At 30.0% G+C, this 18,831-nt stretch overlaps 5 protein-coding genes and 1 pseudogene across 6 annotated transcripts, besides 8 other annotated features; 4 read left to right on the top strand and 2 right to left on the bottom strand.

Moving 5' to 3' along the window:
- Positions 1-88: 88 nt before the first annotated feature.
- TVAGG3_0233600 (uncharacterized protein) lies at positions 89-4,126 on the bottom strand (the record flags this gene model as incomplete). Its single annotated transcript, XM_001309708.1, has 1 exon — positions 292-3,927. One exon carries the CDS (start codon positions 3,925-3,927, stop codon positions 292-294), a length of 3,636 nt encoding a protein of 1,211 aa, XP_001309709.1.
- A 284-nt stretch (positions 4,127-4,410) lies between these two features.
- Positions 4,411-4,440: a terminal%2Cinverted (terminal inverted repeat of MuDR-3_TvMULE3 transposon ID:TVAGG3_0233590).
- Positions 4,411-5,331: a mobile genetic element.
- Positions 5,302-5,331: a terminal%2Cinverted (terminal inverted repeat of MuDR-3_TvMULE3 transposon ID:TVAGG3_0233590).
- A 14-nt stretch (positions 5,332-5,345) lies between these two features.
- Positions 5,346-7,498, top strand: TVAGG3_0233580 (annotated as a pseudogene). Its single transcript has one exon. A coding segment is annotated over exon 1 (2,153 nt).
- Positions 7,499-10,513: 3,015 nt separating this feature from the next.
- On the top strand, positions 10,514-12,119 carry TVAGG3_0233570 (regulation of choline O-acetyltransferase protein; the record flags this gene model as incomplete). The annotated part of the gene is made up of 1 exon (XM_001309706.2): positions 10,534-12,051. One exon carries the CDS (start codon positions 10,534-10,536, stop codon positions 12,049-12,051), a length of 1,518 nt encoding a protein of 505 aa, XP_001309707.1.
- A 114-nt stretch (positions 12,120-12,233) lies between these two features.
- Positions 12,234-13,103, bottom strand: TVAGG3_0233560 (pre-mRNA 3'-splice site binding; the record flags this gene model as incomplete). Its single annotated transcript, XM_001309705.1, has 1 exon — positions 12,462-13,082. The coding sequence occupies one exon, from the start codon at positions 13,080-13,082 to the stop codon at positions 12,462-12,464; it is 621 nt and encodes a 206-aa protein (XP_001309706.1).
- A 29-nt stretch (positions 13,104-13,132) lies between these two features.
- Positions 13,133-13,170: a mobile genetic element.
- Positions 13,133-13,170: a terminal%2Cinverted (terminal inverted repeat of Banshee-A3 transposon ID:TVAGG3_0233550).
- A 530-nt stretch (positions 13,171-13,700) lies between these two features.
- Positions 13,701-13,737: a mobile genetic element.
- Positions 13,701-13,737: a terminal%2Cinverted (terminal inverted repeat of Banshee-A3 transposon ID:TVAGG3_0233540).
- Positions 13,738-13,803: 66 nt separating this feature from the next.
- Positions 13,804-14,865, top strand: TVAGG3_0233530 (uncharacterized protein; the record flags this gene model as incomplete). Its single annotated transcript, XM_001309704.1, has 1 exon — positions 13,804-14,865. One exon carries the CDS (start codon positions 13,804-13,806, stop codon positions 14,863-14,865), a length of 1,062 nt encoding a protein of 353 aa, XP_001309705.1.
- A 278-nt stretch (positions 14,866-15,143) lies between these two features.
- Positions 15,144-16,113: a mobile genetic element.
- A 596-nt stretch (positions 16,114-16,709) lies between these two features.
- TVAGG3_0233510 (ankyrin repeat and SOCS box-containing protein 4 family) lies at positions 16,710-17,864 on the top strand (the record flags this gene model as incomplete). Its single annotated transcript, XM_001309703.1, has 1 exon — positions 16,710-17,864. The coding sequence occupies one exon, from the start codon at positions 16,710-16,712 to the stop codon at positions 17,862-17,864; it is 1,155 nt and encodes a 384-aa protein (XP_001309704.1).
- Between the last annotated feature and the right edge of the window lie 967 nt (positions 17,865-18,831).

Below are 18,831 nucleotides of genomic sequence, written 5' to 3'. Positions count from 1 at the left end.
TTCTTGATTAAAGAGGTCAGTTAAATACCCTCACATTGAGATCCTACGAGCTTTGTTTTTATGTCTATAAGTATTAAAATATAGAAACTCCATCAAACATATAAATAAGCCCGAAAGAGTATCAAATAATCATCCTTCCTCCGCTCAAAAAGTGACCAATATTTTATGAAGATTTCTATTCAAGTAAAGAAGACATACAAAATATGGAATTATATGGTTCGATTAAACAATATCATTTTATATTAAAATATATTTTTTTTAAAGAAGTTAACAAAATAAAAAATAAAAATATCAAATTAATTTCAACTGCATAACACTGACAGAATTCTTTGCATCTTCATTATCTGCTAGTGTATCTTCTTGGACGTGTAAAATTCCAAATTCACCATTAACAATTGTATCAAGAGCTTTTTCAGCTGTTGGGCCACAGAGGACAGGAATAGCCTTTCCTACTAAAGGAACAATCGAAACAACACCTTTAACAATAACAGAAATAACAGACTTCGGATCTTGAACGATATCTGACACTTTTTCAGAAAATTCAATTAATTTCTTGATATCACTTTCTTGTCTTGCGATTGCAATGTAACTTGTTATAGTTATAGATATTCTTATTATTCCATATTCTTGTTCCAGCTGGGATATTGTCTTGAAATCATTTTCCTGTATCTGTTTCTGGAATCTATGTCTCAAAACATAGAAAACTCCACGATGAGGAATATCAATTCCATTCAATGTGAGTCTTTCGAGTAATTTCGAGTATTTCGCTTCTGCTTCAACTAAATCTGTAATATCCTTGAAAATAACAATTTCATGGTTCTTCCCACACTTGAATTTCTGCACATCCATTGTAACTTTCTTACCTTCTTTGTTAGTAACAGTAATTTTATTTCCAATTTCTCCGAAGAAGTTTTCAAGATTATTTCCAATGATTTGAGCTCTCGAATGCGGCGTAAATGACAAAATCTTTGAGTTACAAGCGACAATAGCACCATTATTTCTTCTAACAACAGTCGGGAATGGAAAATCATCGACATAATTCGGTTCTCTATTTTCCAAAATATCAATAACATTCTTTAATCGATCATTATCATCGAAAGCAGTACATCTTATCAAAATATTCGCAGCTCTCATCCAACCTTTGTTCCAGCTAATAAATCTCAACATCAACACCATTGCCAATGAAAGTAAAACAATACAAACAACAGTAGACCACCAAAACTTCGATGGTGCGCATTCAATTTCTGTCCATAAATTAGAAATCATTTTCGGAATAACTTGTTTTTGTATTACACTTAATTCATGCATTGCTAAATGTCTTGCGTATAAAAATGGATAAGAATCAGGCTCTGTTATATTAGAAATAATTACTTGTGCGAATTCTCTTATCTTCGCAAACAACCAGTCTTTTTCATCATTGTCATCGAAGACAGGAACTTGTCCATATTCATGAGCGAGTTCAACAACTTTTTCAGTGAAAAATGACATGTTTTTCGATGATTGATGAATAATATCCATATAAATAGATTTTGCGTAATCATCTGTTGTTTCTTTCGAAGAATAAAACATCAACAAAGCCAAAGCTTCTTGATACAAATATCCAATTCTTCCCATCAAAACAACCTGTTGAACTTTTGCAGATAATGTCTTTTCAGACATTTCTAAATAAACGAAATAACATCTCGTAACATACAACAAAATGAAAGAAACACTTAAAACATAAGTTAAAGGAAAAGCAACTCTTACAGGCATAGAATCTGCGTATTCGCATCTATGCTCATTAAATATTGTTGCTCTTCTAACAGCTTCTAAAACAACATTCTTATATCTCCAAAAATTAAACATGACAATTGCCCAAACAATCATAAAGAATAAAATAATAGAAATCATAACAATAAATGTCATTTTTTCATTTGATTTGAAATCTTCATATCTTTTCAAACCAATTGTATCTAAATAAGGAAATACACGATGAATGTTTTCATTCATTGTCACTGTATGACATAATTTCGTGTCTTGATCTGATTCCCTTATATCTGCTTCATGCATTGACAAAATGAAAGAAACTTTGCGGCAATTAGGAATTTCTATGTTGAAATGCAATGAATTATGTTCTAAATTCTTCAACCATTTAGTAAGTGATGGAATGGAATTTGGTCTTGGGAATTTCGACCTTAAATCTCCAGCATCACTTTCAGAAAAAGCTAAAACTTCAATGATACGAGCAACAGACGGCTGAGTAAATAAAGAATCAGCAGCATTCAAGAAATTAGCAGTTAATGTATTAGTAGTATTAATTAAATCAAAAGCAGTACCTGTATCAGTACAAACTCTTTCGAAATAATTGTTGGAAACACCAGCAAACATCAAAACAATTATAAATGACAAAATAAAGATAGAAAGAGTGGCAATTAATAATGGTTTCAATGCCCTATATAATTTCCCATTCAAATACTTGTCAACAGGTGAATCTTCATCAACATTTTCCACCAATTTACTGTCAGGATTAAGAAAACTAAAAATTGTTCCTGCTGGTTCTCTTAATAATGTCAATGTAGTCATGGGAGTGCGTTGGGATTTGACAGGATCTTTAAGGGTGTTGTTGTAATAGTCTTCTCCTATCATTTTGATCTGTTTAGACTTCGGATAACGTAATAATGCAATTGAAATTTCGGAATTCGTTTCTCCGATGAGATCCCACATGTCTTTGATAGTTCTGTGGTCATCATCAAGGTCTATCCAGAATTTCTTCATCGCATCTGATACTTTTTCAGTGGATTTTCTAAGATGATCTGCCAAAGCTTGAACTGATGGTTCTGAGTCATCTTCGAAGGTATGCTGGAAGATACTCACTTGGTAGGCAAGGAAATATAAGGAAGATCTGGCGTTTGGAGTAATTATTGGAGCCTTGATTTGGATTTCGTCCAAATTTATGCCTTTGACAAGACATATACGCGTAATATCGACTAGTAATTGCATCGATGATCGGGTTTGAGCTATATCGTTGAGGTAAGAGATATCTGCGATTTCTGGACAAGCGTGAATGCAAGCGTACCTTACTTTGGCAACTGCAGATGCATCTGTAGGAGTATTCTTGATATCAAATACCGATGCGGAGCCATCTCTGCCGTTCGTGTGGTAAAAGTTAATAAATGCGACGGAGAAACATAATGAAAGGAAGTAAAGAAGGAATCCAACTGGTATAAGAACGAATGATCCCCTTCCGAAGAATAAAGAGACAATCGAGAAAATTCCGTAAAGAATATAGTCGATTTTCAGCTTAATATGAAGAATTTCTCCGAAATTCGATGTATATGTCTGGGCTCCTGAGTAGTAGAGCTTGTAGCAGCCGTAAAAGAACATCATAACCAAAACTACAATCGCGTATTTTCCAAATTGAGTGGATAAAAATGGATGGCAAGCAGCTATCAAGAAAGTAATGATGACATCGATGAAATCATACGGTTGAGTGAACGTTCCAAAGTATCCTTTTTTGATGGGAAGTTGATAACAAGTGGTTGAACGCCAAATTACGGTACCAAAGATGTAGAAAACGAATACTATGCCATTGAAGATCCAAGCAAGAGGCTCTGCCTTAGAAAAAGACTCGTCTGCGATGGTTGTTAATGCGATAGCTCCAAAAAGATAGCCTTGTATTGGCGTTAAGAGCAATGGAACGTATTCTAAAACAGCGTATGCGACAGTGGCAAGACTGGTCTTCATTTTAGACTCTGAAGCAAAATTTAGATAAATATACGTCGGAATGCATAAAAGAAGCATCGATATTAAACTTATTATAACAGTTGTGTATCTGATGATGATTTTCTGTGAATAGTGCGCTATATCGTTTTCAGGTAAGAACGCAGGTGGAATTAGATGTTTAAAGAAATGAGCGGGATAGCAAGTGGTTACCGTGAAAATATCCATGAAAAAGAAGATAATGAAGTTAAAGAAGAAGTCTAATTTCTCACTAACGCGGTTTCTTGTGATTAATTCGTTGCAAAAAATGAAAGATTTTTGATAAAAATCGTATTTTGTGGTTTGACTGATTCCAGAGAGTACATATTCATAGAATGATTTAAGTGTTTCTCTATCATGATGAGGGGAGTTTTCCCCCATGTTACAAACATGTCACTTTTTATTGTAAAGCAATCTTATCGTAAATAGCGGTGTGAAGCACCGATCAATAACATGTCTTACAATTATTTTGGAATTAAATGAGTGCATTAAAACATATTGATGATGAAAAGTTTATAAGTACAGGAAAATCAATAAAATATTGCATATGGAAGGAAATATTTAGAAACAAATAACATATTATCTTGCAAGCAGTTCAAATTCCATTTGCAATTTGATATATAATCAAATCAATCGGAAATTTTCAGTTCATTTTTCTAAATCATTTGAGTCGGCAAACCCAAATTTTAGCTAAAAGTGACAGGGGAAAAAAACGTTTAGTATTAAAAAAAAGACCGATGAGAGCTTCGTTCGAAATATAGAGGGAACTGAGAATGCGCAACCATTCTCAGGGAATATTGGATGCTATTCCCGTTCCCTCTGTATGGAAAATTGAGGTTTTCAAAGGGAGTTAAAATAATATCAAATTTATACTAATTTACTTCAAAATACAAAAGTATTTGACAGCTAAAATTAGTTACTTTAGCAAGCCTATCAATACCCTTTTACGATTATTGCTACTTTTTCGAAATAAAAGTAAAAACAAATTTATACTAATTTACTTCAAAATACAAAAGTATTTGACAGCTAAAATTAGTTACTTTAGCAAGCCTATCAATACCCCTTTACGATTATTGCTACTTTTTCGAAATAAAAGTAAAAACAAATTTATACTAATTTACTTCAAAATACAAAAGTATTTGACAGCTAAAATTAGTTACTTTAGCAAGCCTATCAATACCCTTTTACGATTATTGCTACTTTTTCGAAATAAAATAAATTTATTATCAAAAACCTTTTTTTTTCTTAGTAAAAATAAACGAAATTTTTTACCTTATGAACTTTTGATGGAAATATGCAAATTTAAAATAATAAAGAAAGCCGCGAGCGAAGCGATCGGCTTAGTTCGAAGATTTTGATTCAAATCTTTGCTGATCTGTAATTCGCGGAAGCCGCGAGCGAATCGAGCGGCTTAGGTCTAAGATTTTGATTCAAATCTTTGCTTATATTCCTTAAATTCTTTATGAAACTCGCAACAGTTCCATAAAAAATTTTAAATTCTAAACTGTCGAAATTACCGATCGGTAATCACACCCTTCACGGGTGTGTCACTTTTTACAGGTATGTCACTTTTAGCTAAAATTACCCCTACTCGAAAAGTAAAGACAATGACAGTAAATATGCCATATATTCTCCACCGAATAGCCAATCAGATAAGTCAAAGTCAAACGATCAACCAAAATCAAAAGACGAAAACATAGATAAATCACGTAAAAATGAAGACTCACTTCCACATTATTCAAATGAGCGTAAACAATCTAGTCAAAACAGGAAAGATTACGATAAATTTGCTCCATGGACTCCAAATAAAGATTTACAAAATGAACAACAGCAAAAAAATACACAGAAGCCCAAACAAAATGATGAAAAACAGTATTACTCAAAGCCAAAGAATGTATATGAAGATCAATCAAAGCCAAAAGAAGATTCCAAATATCAATCAAAGCCAAAAGATGAAAACAAAGATCAATCAAAGCCAAAAGAAGATTCTAAAGATCAATCAAAGGAAAAAGATGAAAACAAATATCAATCAAAGCCAAAAGATGAAAACAAACATCAATCAAAGCCAAAAGACGAAAACAAATATCAATCAAAGCCAAAAGATGAAAACAAACATCAATCAAAGCCAAAAGATGAAAACAAACATCAATCAAAGCCAAAAGACGAAAACAAATATCAATCAAAGCCAAAAGATGAAAACAAACATCAATCAAAGCCAAAAGACGAAAACAAATATCAATCAAAGCCAAAAGATGAAAACAAATATCAATCAAAGCCAAAAGACGAAAACAAACATCAATCAAAGCCAAAAGATGAAAACAAACATCAATCAAAGCCAAAAGACGAAAACAAATATCAATCAAAGCCAAAAGATGAAAACAAATATCAATCAAAGCCAAAAGACGAAAACAAACATCAATCAAAGCCAAAAGATGAAAACAAACATCAATCAAAGCCAAAAGATGAAAACAAACATCAATCAAAGCCAAAAGAAGATTCCAGAGATCAACCAAATTTAAAGGATCATTCAATTGAGCGTAAACAATCTAGTCAAAACAGGAAAGATTACAATCCATTTGCTGAATGGACTCCAAATAAAGATTTACAAAATGAACAACAACAAAATGCACAAAAACCAAGTTATCAAAATACAGACAAACAAAATGATGAAAAACAACATGATTCAAAGCCAAAGAATTTTAACAAAGATAAACCATGGAAAAATAAAGACAAAGACAAATCAATATCGAAAGATAAATATAAAGATATGCAAAATGGCAAATATGAATCAGACTACAAAGATAAAGATAAAGAAAATAAACAAAATCAAAAGAAGAATGCGAAAGATAAAAATGGAATTGACATTAAGATAATTAGAAAATCCTGCTATTACTTGTTCGAGTCATTTGATCCTTCTATTACTGATGAAGAGCTATTGCGTTCTGAAGAATACGCAATTAAATTCCCTGACCACGAACCACAAGGCGAAATAACTATTTTTAATACAATAAGTTCTATTCTTGCTGATTATTTGATCGAATGTTTTTCCATTAAACGAAAATCACCAAATACAACTCATAAAGTTCCAAAACTTAGCTCTGTTATGATGCCTCTTCTTCCTCCTCCTTCAATTATCCCTGTCCAATTCAAGTATGTTGATGAAGATAATGTTGAAGCATCTATTTTCAAGACAAAACAAACATCTATTAAAGAGTGCAAGATGTTACTAGAAAAAGCAATTTTCAGACTCAAAGTTGATTTTATTTTGTATTCTTACGAACTCTTGGAAATTAAAAGCAATAGTATTAATTATTCAACTTATTCAGAGATACTCAAACAGTTCAATGGTTTAATTTTACTAGCAGCAACATCCAATAAAAATGAAACAATGTCAATCTGTGTTTATATTTTGATGTTGAATGACAATAAAGTTGACGAAAAAACCGAAAAACTTAGAGATATTTTCCAAGAATACTTCAATAAGAATAAGTTAATTAGATGCATGTATTGTAACTCGTCTTATATGGAAGGAGATGATTCAAAATGCATTGAATACTACCATCCAGGAAAAAGGATTCCTTTAGAATCAGGTCTGATGGAGAAAGAAATTGATATAGATGGAGAAACAAAGTTAATGGTTAATTTCACTTGCTGTGGTAATCATTATTTGGATGAACCAGGTTGTCAACAAAAACTCAGACCAAATCATGTTGAAGATTATGAAATTTCAGAACTTATTATCGAGAACGAAATTTTCTAATTTGATGATTCAATCTTTTAATGTTTTTTTCTAATTTTTAATTGCCTTTTTAAAAGCCTTTTTTTATTTTTTAAATTATAATTATCTGATTTCTTAATTTAACTAAAAAGATGTGTTTTAATGATCCTAATTAGGTCAAAAAGTTCCTAATATAAAAACTTATACTTAAAACAAAATCAAAATCCGAAATTATCTATTTTTTCAAAACACGGTTCCCAAAGGAAAAAAAAGTATAAGCATATTAATGAGTAACAATGTAAGATTTAAGCATGTTAATCGGTATAAATCTTGGAAGGAATGTGGAAATGCATCACATTATAACAAACAGTTAAAATCTGTCATAATATCGGTGATTGAGTTATACTATGAAAAATAATTTATGAATCTTTGACCCTCTCAGCGTGTTTGGATGCAACCACACATCTAAATTCAAATCTGCGAATTTTTAGTCTAAAGAACGCAATTAGGCCATATGTATGATTTCAAAGATTAATGTTTAATCAAAAATATAAATGTAAAGTTTCTGACAGTTACCATAATAAGCTATAATGAAAGGGGGTAATTTCATTGTAAAGTTTAGAAAGTTTTTGACAATGTATACTTTCTGACAGACAGACCCCTGAAATGGCGGTTTTTAATTTCCGCACTTTTTTTGTCAACCTTACTTTTTTGCAATTTTTAGCTGATTTGAAATGATAGTATAAGGATGTCAATTCGGAAAATTGTTTTCATTTTAGGAGAATATAATTTTCCTTTTCGAAAATTTAAAAAGTGAGACGCGCAGGATTCGAACTTTTTTAAAAGTTGATTTAAATATATTCTAGTGTGGATTCTAAGGATAATATCATATTTAAAATAAGAATATACTAGTTTAGGTGGTATAATTTTTTTCGATAAATTTGAGAGCATGTACGTTTAGGGCATCAAAAGTGTCAATTCGCTCAGCGAAAGCTGAGCTAGCTTCGTTCTCGAAAGAATAAGGAAGGAGTGAAAGAGAGTGATACAGATGTTGACACATTCATATCATTTCAACAAATTTTGATCAAATTGAAATTCAATGAAATTCAATTCACTTCATATCCTTCAGTCAGTACATTGACATCCTTCTACATCACAATGATAACTCGTGCATCAATAGTTCTACAACTAACTCAGAAAAACAAGATTTTTCCTTCCAGCTTACAGCTTTTAAAAAGTTTCGATGATAAAATCACTCTACTCTTGTTTATCGATATGTTGTGATAGTAGGTAAACGTATTCTTATCGATATTAATAAAAATATTTTTACGAAAATCTGAACCAATTACAGAGTTATTCATAAAGTTTATGATAACTGTAAATACTTCATCTTTGTTTTATATTTGAATAAACAATTTAATTTAATTTGCATAATTTTTTTTAGTTGAAAGACAGGAAACTTAGTTGAGTTTGTATTATTTTTATCGTTCAATTCATTGTATATGTGAGTGATCCAGATATTTAAGATATTTAGAAAAAATTTATTAATTTGATTAACAAATTTAATCAAAATAGCAAAAATTTTGATAGCTGTAAGCAAATAATAATTTCTATTTCAACCAAAATCACTTATTTTCATCTAAACGTATAAAATTGTCAATTTTATGAGAATAAATTTAAAATCTCATGAAATATAAAGGAGAGTAATATTTTTCAATTTTCTTTTTTTCTTTCTCTCAAATATTTTCTATTGGGAATTTTCTTGTTATCAAAAAATAATTTTAATATTTGTTTATTTCATTACATACAATAAAATTTTAAAAACTCTATTTCTTCACAAGAAAATTTTTTTCCTTCATATGAAGAAACATTTTGTTCTCCATTTGATGCTGAGTCTAAATCTCGATTTTTGAATTTTCTTCTTTCCAAATTTCTTTTTTCCAAATTAGAAGTTTAATTCAAATTTTCAATAGTTTATATATTTTCTCAAACCGTCTCAGATTTTCTCACTTTTTAGGGATTTTCTCTCAAAATATACAAAAATAGTAATACCAATACATGTGTCTAATATACTTTAAAACCATCGTGATAAAATTCAAAAACGAAGAGTTCTTCTCTCCAAATTTTTTTCAAAATCAAAAAAATGAGATAAAAAAATACGTTTGGAAAATTCATTTTTAGCATTTTAGGATTTTTCTCACTTTTCTTCCAAATTGACATCCTTAGATAGTATATATTATTATCTTATTTAAAGATATATTTCATTGTTGCACTCACATAATATTAATCAGAACGCTAGAAAAAGTGAATTTTGTAAAAAGATGATAACGATTATTTGCAAATCGCCTCTCAATTTTCAGAGGCTTAATATATCAGGCTAAAAAAAGCATCAGTTTGATTGATAAAGATGTTGAATAGAATTGTGCATGACTAAAGAATGGATTCTCATATGTTGGAGTTGAAAAAATGCTTTACCCAAAGTTCTTGTCTATCGCATTTTTACTCTTATAATTCAATAGAGAGATCAGAAATATCAAATGTCAGTTTTATGTCAGATATATTTAATGATTATATATACAATAAGTAAAATAGAAGTGCAATCAAATGCGTTTCAAAGAGACAACAAAAATGATTTTATGAAATTCAGAATCATTCGATTGTTTATTAGTTTCTGATTTTATTTGTGCAAGTACGATTCAAATATAAATTGAATAATTATTGAAAATCGATAATTTTGAGATTCTGAAATTTTATTAAATGATTTTGCTACTTTTATCACTCAAACACCCTTTTTGAAGAATGGATTCACAAAAGATGGTCGTAGAATAGTAGAAGAGCCTACATTTCCCGAATACGAATCAAATACAACACGTCAAACTCTCGATGATGAATGGAAAAATATAAGAATTAAGTGGACTTTTGAGTATTTAACGGGAGAAGAACGTAGTTATTATTCATGCTATGAAGAAGGACAAGTAATTTCTCTTGATTATGATCACACATGCCAAAAAGATGAGCTGGTTCAAAATTTTAACTATACGATATTTAATAAGACTCTAAAAAACTTACAAAATTTTATGGAAAGCTTCATCCAAATAATACCAGACAAAGATAGAGACTCTGATCTTGAAATCTCGGTAATGATAAGTTATTTTTCCCTTTTTTCCAATATCATGGCGCAAGCAGGTTTTAGTGGACTAAATTCATTAAAAAGACCAAATTCAGGATTTTTGATAATAAATTATCCTTATTATAGAAACAGTATGGGGGGTATTGAATCACAATTTGGAACAAAAGAAGCCTTTACTGTTAATCTTCTATTTCACGAATTGATGCATACTTTAGTACAAGTATATACATCAACCTTCCATCCTTACAATTCAACTGAGTATTACTCAGAAAACCAAACATTCTGCTCAATGACTAAATATGGAAAGAAGTTTAAGTTCCTAATTACCCCATATGCTCATATTTTTGCCCTGAAGCATTATGGCGTTGAAGTTTTTGAAGGTGATGATAATAATTGCACATCAGGTATCGAAATCGAGCTTAGTGGCGGTTCAGGAACTTCTGGTTCACATGTAGATTTTCGTCCATTCTTCACAGAGCCTATTATTGGAACTGATCCTGAGCGAAGAGGCATGGATTTTAATCGAATTACAGATGTTTCGATGGCAATTCTTCATGATACAGGAAATTATAAGTGCAATTGGTCAGTTGCCAAGCCTCTTGTTTGGGGAAACCCCGAATCTCAAATCGGAGGTAAGTTTATTAAAGATTTTGCAACAGGACCTCCTCAGCTAGTTTTTCCTAAAGGATATCTGCTTGGATCCGATGATAACTATTTTTATACTGGGTTTGATTTTAAATACATTGGTAGTGGGTACCAAACAATGAAAGGCAATGACTGTCAAAACAAAGACACTGAGTTTTGCAAAGGTGTGAAATTCTTTAACCCGTTGAACATGACATATGTAGGACTTTTAAGTATTTTGGATTATCAACATTTCAAAGGTCCGGATGTAACATGTCCAAAAGGAAAAGCAGTTCTACCAGGTTACACGTTTTATAGATTCTATGAAACAGATTGCGGTTACTTCAAATGCAATAAATATGACAACTTCACATTTTACATTGAAAACACAACCTACATAGATGATATGCCACTTAATATCACGTGCAATAAGACAAATGTAGGGCAACAATTCAATTATACAGTTAATTCTGATCCACAAAAGTATGGCGCATGGGGGACTTTTAAACGCACAGCATACTGCCCAGATCCTGAATTATTCTGCAGGACAGTCACATTGCACGAAATGAATTTCGTTCGCGATCCATTCGATCTTGATTCAAAGCAGCTCGATGATCCATATGCTAAGTCCAGAGAGCAAATTACCCTTGAGTTAACATTATCAGGAATTGTGGCATCAGTTACCTTTATCGTTAATTGCGTGATTATTGGATTTATCATATTTTATAAAGTTCGTGAACGAAAAGGTTCCAAAGGAAAATCTTCATCAGAAAGCATAGAAGAAGATTCAGTACCAGCTCAAGATCATGAACAACCTGACCAAAATTATTTATCTGATTAATGTTAAATCACTAATTCTTTTACCTTCATCCTAAACTTCTAAAAATTCACTTAAATGTTTAAGTTCTTTAAGAATTCTTTAATCGAAATAAAATGAATTTGATCAATTTAGTTTAAATACCATTAATTTATTTAAATATGCCAATACTTGAATACATTAGATGATTTTCAAAAGCAGGTGTGCGCATAATGAAAATATTTTATCAAAATTACATACAATATTGTTTTTTTTAACAATAACTAGACATTTAAAAGCATTAATTTCATTTATTGTTTAGTAACAAAAGGATCTTCTAATAGTAAAATTCAGATTTCATTTATTATATGCAATATTAATAGAGTGTAAAATGAGTCCGTTAAAAGAATTTGTAAATAAAGAGATTACAAACAGTTTACTCATATATTAGTAGCTTAAAAAGCTTGGAAAGAACCATTAAGAATATTAGCAGGAGTTGTTGCGATTTTAATTTTTCCAGCTCTTCTAAATTGAGTAGGATATACTCTGGATGAGCGTGGAAAACAAATTTTCGTAATATGTTCTGAAATTTTTAATGGGTGAACGTAATTGCATGTAGATCCATAAGGGCATGCAGATTCGTTGCATATAGCATTTGATAATCTTGATATTGGTGTTAAAACGCATTCAACTTTTCTTCCGGCGTAATATTGATTGTTTAAAGTCAAAAATGCAGCTTGAGCAGCATCAACTTCTTTGAAACTTACATAAACATTACCATTCATGATGTCTGTTTTATTTGAAGCAATTAAAATATCTTCAACTGGTCCGAAACGTTGGCACATTAAGAAAATATCATAGTAAAATGCATCAGCTGCACGTTGCTTTTCTTCGTCGCTAATGGTTACTGAACCTGTTGGCAATAAAGCTAAAAAAACATCTGGATCCGGATATAAATGCTTAAATAACAGAATTCGTGACATAGGATCTGATCTATGTGGCTTGTTACACATCTCTCCTTTAAGACAAACTCCTGTTTTTTCGAATTGAAGGCAAAATAATTTTTCTTCACTCATTTTGTCACTTTTGAAATTGATTTAATGGTATTTTAAAAAACACTCAATATTGTTGTAAACAGAAATTCATCAAAAGTGACACCTCAGAAAAGCTAAAATATTGAATTTTTGGAACTTTTGTAAAGATTCTTTTTAATAAAAAATAAAATTTTGAAGAAGAACACAAAATCTTCTGAAAAATAATATCACATAAACTCATATTATTTTCTAATATATAACTATTTTCTATAAAAATCAAATTCAATGATCTTAAAAGCGAAGGATAAACCTCAAAATTTACGAATATAATGAGTGGGAATATAATGCTTATCTATCATAAACCATATGAAATATCAATTTTTGCTTTACGCCTATTCCCACTCATTATATTCGTAAATTTTGAGGTTTATCCTTCGCTTTTAAGATCATTGAATTTGATTTTTATATAAAATAGTTATATATTAGAAAATAATATGAGTTTATGTGATATTATTTTTCAGAAGATTTCATTCTATATGCCTATGAAAAGTACTCTCAAAACTAACTTTTTCCTAATTATAATTAAAATTAGAATATTGTATTATGCTTAGTATTATTTCATTTTTCTCATTCAATTTAGAATTTACAAATGTCAAAAAATTGAGAGCTGTCACTTTTGATGAATTTCTGTTTATTACAATATTATAAAGACTAAACAAATATCTTATAAAAATTATAAAAAAATTTCTCGTTAATTTTTACTATGAGTTACTTTGAAGAGGAAGAAGACGAGGGAAAGCCAATTACTCAAAAAGCAATTCACGAATCACTCAAAAAGAATTGCGGATATGTCAATTCGCCGGAACTTAATGACGTTCTTTATTTACATTATCGAGCTTTCACAAAGATAAAGAACTTAGATCCATATATCAATCTAAAAGCTCTTTGGCTCAATAATAATGCTATTTCTGCTATTGAAGGTTTATCAAATCTCAAAAGTTTGGCGTGTTTATATCTTCAAAACAATATCATTGAAGATCTAAACGGATTAGAAGGTTTAGATTCTCTAAAAACATTAGTTGTTTCAAACAATTTCATTTCGAATATTACTGGGCTTTCTGGTTGTCCAAATTTAACTACACTTGAAATTGATCATAACAGACTTAAGCAACCAGAATCGTTGGCTGGTCTTGCTGATGTACCTGAGTTAACAGTACTAAACATGACAGATAATGGCATGGAAAGCGAAAAATTTGCAGAATATCTCCTAAAGATACCAAAACTTCGCGTTTTACGAAATACTGGAAATCCTGTTACACGAAATATGGATAATTACCGCCGAAGGCTCATTTCTATGAATAAAGAACTCAGATTCCTTGATGACTCATCAATTGAGTTTGAAGAACGTCGTCTTGTTAACGCCTGGGTTCAGGGCGGTCCACAAGCAGAGAAGGCAATGCGCGAGCAAATCAAACAAGAAAAACTTCAACAACAAGATGAAAATAGAATTAAATTTAGGAACATGCAAAGACAAGCAATAATTGAAGCCGGACAATCCCTTAAAGATCATCCAGAACTATGGTCATCTGATGAAGAAGAGTCAGAAACTTCATCAGAAGGAAATCTTTTTACAGTAAGCTCAGATGATCAATTCTTCATAACAAATGGTGCAAATGATGAAACAAAAGATGAAAAACTACCTTTAAGTCCACTTAAAATAGAAGAAGAACACAAAGAACCCGAAAAATCTAAAATCACAATTATTTCTGAGGAAAAAACAAATGAAAAGGCATCAGATAAGTTTGATGTCGATGAACTTGATTGAAAAATCATTGTGACATTCATCAATTTTTATAATCTCATTATATTTTTTTACTAATTACTAATTTTTGTATATATTTTGATAAAATTATTGTATAATTCTAATTTTTTCAGGAGAATTTTACTAATTATGAGGAAAAATGAAATTATTGTAAATTTAATGAGATTTCAGACACATTATTAAGCGATAAAGTTGTGTCTGATTATGTTATTTCTACTTTACCTGAAAGGTAGTTGATCCTAGTTATACTAGGAATTAAAAAATATTAATTTACAAAAATCGAGTGTGGGACAAACTATCCAGTGTCACTTTTTTATTAACCTTATTTAAAAAAATTAATAAAATAATAATAAAAAATTATTTGAATCTTTTACATTAATTGTTTCTTTTTTAAAAGTACCTTTAAAGTACAATAAACAAGATTTGAATCTATTGATCCTTGTTGCAAACTTGAATATATTGCTTCAAGCATTTTTGAGAGTAGCCCATGCTAGCTTTTATCTCTTCTTGGATACCAAACTGGAGGAGCTCCATAGTGTTGAATATCACGGGCTCCATACAACAAATTGAATAAGGTATTTCAAAATTTGAAGGAAATGGTCCATCATTGAATGTAGTGGCCGGGAATTGAATGACATACAGATAGTTTGAGGAAATTTGTTATAAATTATAATATAATTGAAGAATTAATTATCAAAACAAGTCTAAGAGCCATTTGTCAGATTTCCCGAAATGCAAGGTTAAGATTTTAGCAGCGACTAACTTTGAGTGTACATATATAATTGTTATACTGAGTACTTTCTATCTGTGTTACTTATTTGAGTCTAAGAGCCATTTGTCAGATTTTCCCGAAATGCAAGGTTAAGATTTTAGCAGCGACTAACTTTAAGTGTACATATATAATTGTTATACTGAGTACTTTCTATCTGTGTTACTTATTTGAGTCTAAGAGCCATTTGTCAGATTTTCCCGAAATGCAAGGTTAAGATTTTAGCAGCGACTAACTTTGAGTGTACATATATAATTGTTATACTGAGTACTTTCTATCTGTGTTACTTATTTGAGTCTAAGAGTCATTTCTACCATAGAACTAGATATTGTCTCTCATTAAATATATATAACTGTAAACTGCTTAATTCATTTATCTATTTAGATAAAATTATATTTATATAAGATTTCATGTTATTATTTCATCTTTATTATTTTTTTTATTCCTTTGAAAAGTGACACTGGATAGTTTGTCCCTTTCTCACAAAAATCCAATTATTTGATGCCTAACTTATCAAATCTTGCAATAAAGTTGATGTATTATGCCCGAAACTATGGGACATGCTATAGTAAAAAAAGAATAATAGTACAGAAGACTAATTTTGTAAATAATGGTGGTAAAAAAATATTGATAAAAAAAATTGACATTAAAATTTATTAATGTCTAATCAAGATAGTCATCCAAGCAAATACAGTGAATTGAGAAGTCTCTATAAATATTATATCGATTCATATAATGCGTTGTATCAGCTAAAAACAGAAAATGAAGAAGATTTAAATTCCATTTATAAAATGATCAAAACAGAATTGATTGATTCAAAGAAATCTCTTCCCCAGAATATAATTAAAGACATTTTAAGTATCATTCCGTTTAATAATCGCTATACAAACTCATATTTGAGACTTGCGAAATTTATTTCCGATGATTATCATGTCAAGGAGGTAAAAGAAATACATTTTTTCTTAATTATCTTTTTTATAAAGAATGTGGAATTAAATTAGATGTATCTTGCGATTTTGAAAAATTTAAATTAGAACATCTCGATATTCATACAGAAGATACAATTTACAGAGCAATTATGTATGATGACATAAAAAGATTTATTGCATTCACAGAAGAAAATGGATTTGATAAAAATCAAAAACTTGAAAGCAAATTTTATGCATTTTCTATCGAAGGATATTCATTACTTGAGTTATGTTGTTATCATGGGGCAGTTGATTGTTTCAAGCTATTATTAACGAAATTTAACTCCAAAATAACTAAACAATGCCTAAAATGTTCATTTTTTGGAGGAAATCCAGAAATAATGAATGAATGTTTGAAATATCAAGAACCAGATTACGATTGCATGGGATATGCAATTATTTCGCACAATATCGATTTTGTCACTTTCTTGATGAATGAATACAATATAGATATCGATATATCAAATTGCCGATATTACAAAAATCTTGATGCATTTTTAGTTTATTTCGATCAAACTAATGATATTAACCAATGCTTTATTTATTCAGTAATGTTTAATATTCCATCTCTTTGTAACTATTTCCTTACTCATGGTGTAAATATCAATGCAAAAAATAATAACGGACAAACAGCTCTTCATTGTGCAGCTGAATATAATTGTAAAGAAACAGCCGAATTTCTTATTTCGCAAGGGGCAAATATCAATGAAAAAGATAAAGATGAAAAAACTGCTCTTCATTGCATATCATTTCATAGGAGTATAGAAACAGCTGAAGTTCTTATTTCACATGGTGCAAATATCAATGAAAAGGATAAAACCGGATCAACTGTTTTACATTATGCAACACTTTTTAAACAAAAAGAATTAGTTAAACTACTTGTTTCGCATGGTGCTAATATCAATGAAAAAGATGAATGCGGAAAAACAGCATTTCATTGCACATCATTTCATAATACGAAAGATACGATTGAACTTCTTATCTCACATGGTGCAAATATCAATGAAAAAGATAATGTTGGAAAAACTGCTCTTCATATTGCAGCATATCATAATAAAAAAGAAACAGCTGAAACTCTTATTTCGCATGGTATAAATATCAATGAAAAAAACAAATATGGAGAAACAGCTCTCCATAATGCATCGAGAAATAATAGCAAAGAAACAGCTGAAATTCTTATTTCACATGGCGCAAATATCAATGAAAAAGATAACGACGGGAAACCCCTCTTCATTTTGCAGCATCAAATCATTATGCAGAAATAGTTAAACTACTTATTTCTCATGGTACAAATATAAATGAAAAAAATAATGATGGAATGACAGCCCTTGATTATGCATCACGCTATTATGATAAAAAATATCAGAAATTCTTTTTTCACACGGTGCCAATTCTAATAAAGAAAGCGTATGAAGAATTTAAATTAATGGTAAGTATATATGGAATGTTCTATTTTGAAATACACCGATGGATGCATCCAAAGATACCATATTATCAAGTTTTATCTGCAAAATAAAAATAAAAAACATGTGGATTAATTTTTAAAAGCACAAATTCAATAATTCATTAGTAAAAAAATAACAATAATAATTTACACAACTTTGAACTCTAACATAAAACATCTCCAACTCTTGCATGAAATGTTCTGAACAATGCATCCAAAGATATATAAGGGAAAAACATTATTAGTAATAATAAAAATAATAATTTACACAACTTTGAACTCTAAAACAGAAAGTTATATATTCTATAGTTTGAAATACTCTGAAGAATGCATCCGAAGCAATTCCGTTATCAACCATATTCAACAAAATAAAATCATTAGTAAGAATAATAATAATTTACACAACTTTGAACTCTAAAATAAAATGTTGCCAAACTTATTTGGAAATTCCAATCGCGAGATTGGAAATTCCAATCTCTCAATATTTCCAATTGCGACGGTTTTTCCAATCGGGCGGTTTTTCCAATTACGACGGTTTTTCCAATTAATTGGAAATTCCAAATAAGGGGGTATATTTATAAATTCACTGCTATTTATAAATAGGTCTAATATAATTGTCAGAAATTATAAAACGATACCGTTATTGAGAAGAATTATGACTCCGAAAAAAAATTACCAATATTCTTTTAGTAGAATCAGCATAATATTCTAAATAGTTTCACACTAAAAAAGCTCATTTTCATAAAAATATTATCATCCACCGTAAAGTTCAGAAAAAAAAGGTATAT

The sequence above is a fragment of the Trichomonas vaginalis genome, chromosome IV (genome assembly GCF_026262505.1).
Source record: "Trichomonas vaginalis G3 chromosome IV, whole genome shotgun sequence".
Taxonomy (NCBI): Eukaryota; Parabasalia; order Trichomonadida; family Trichomonadidae; genus Trichomonas; species Trichomonas vaginalis.
Note: the sequence above shows the minus strand (reverse complement) of the source record. Positions and strands in the feature narration are given on the sequence as shown.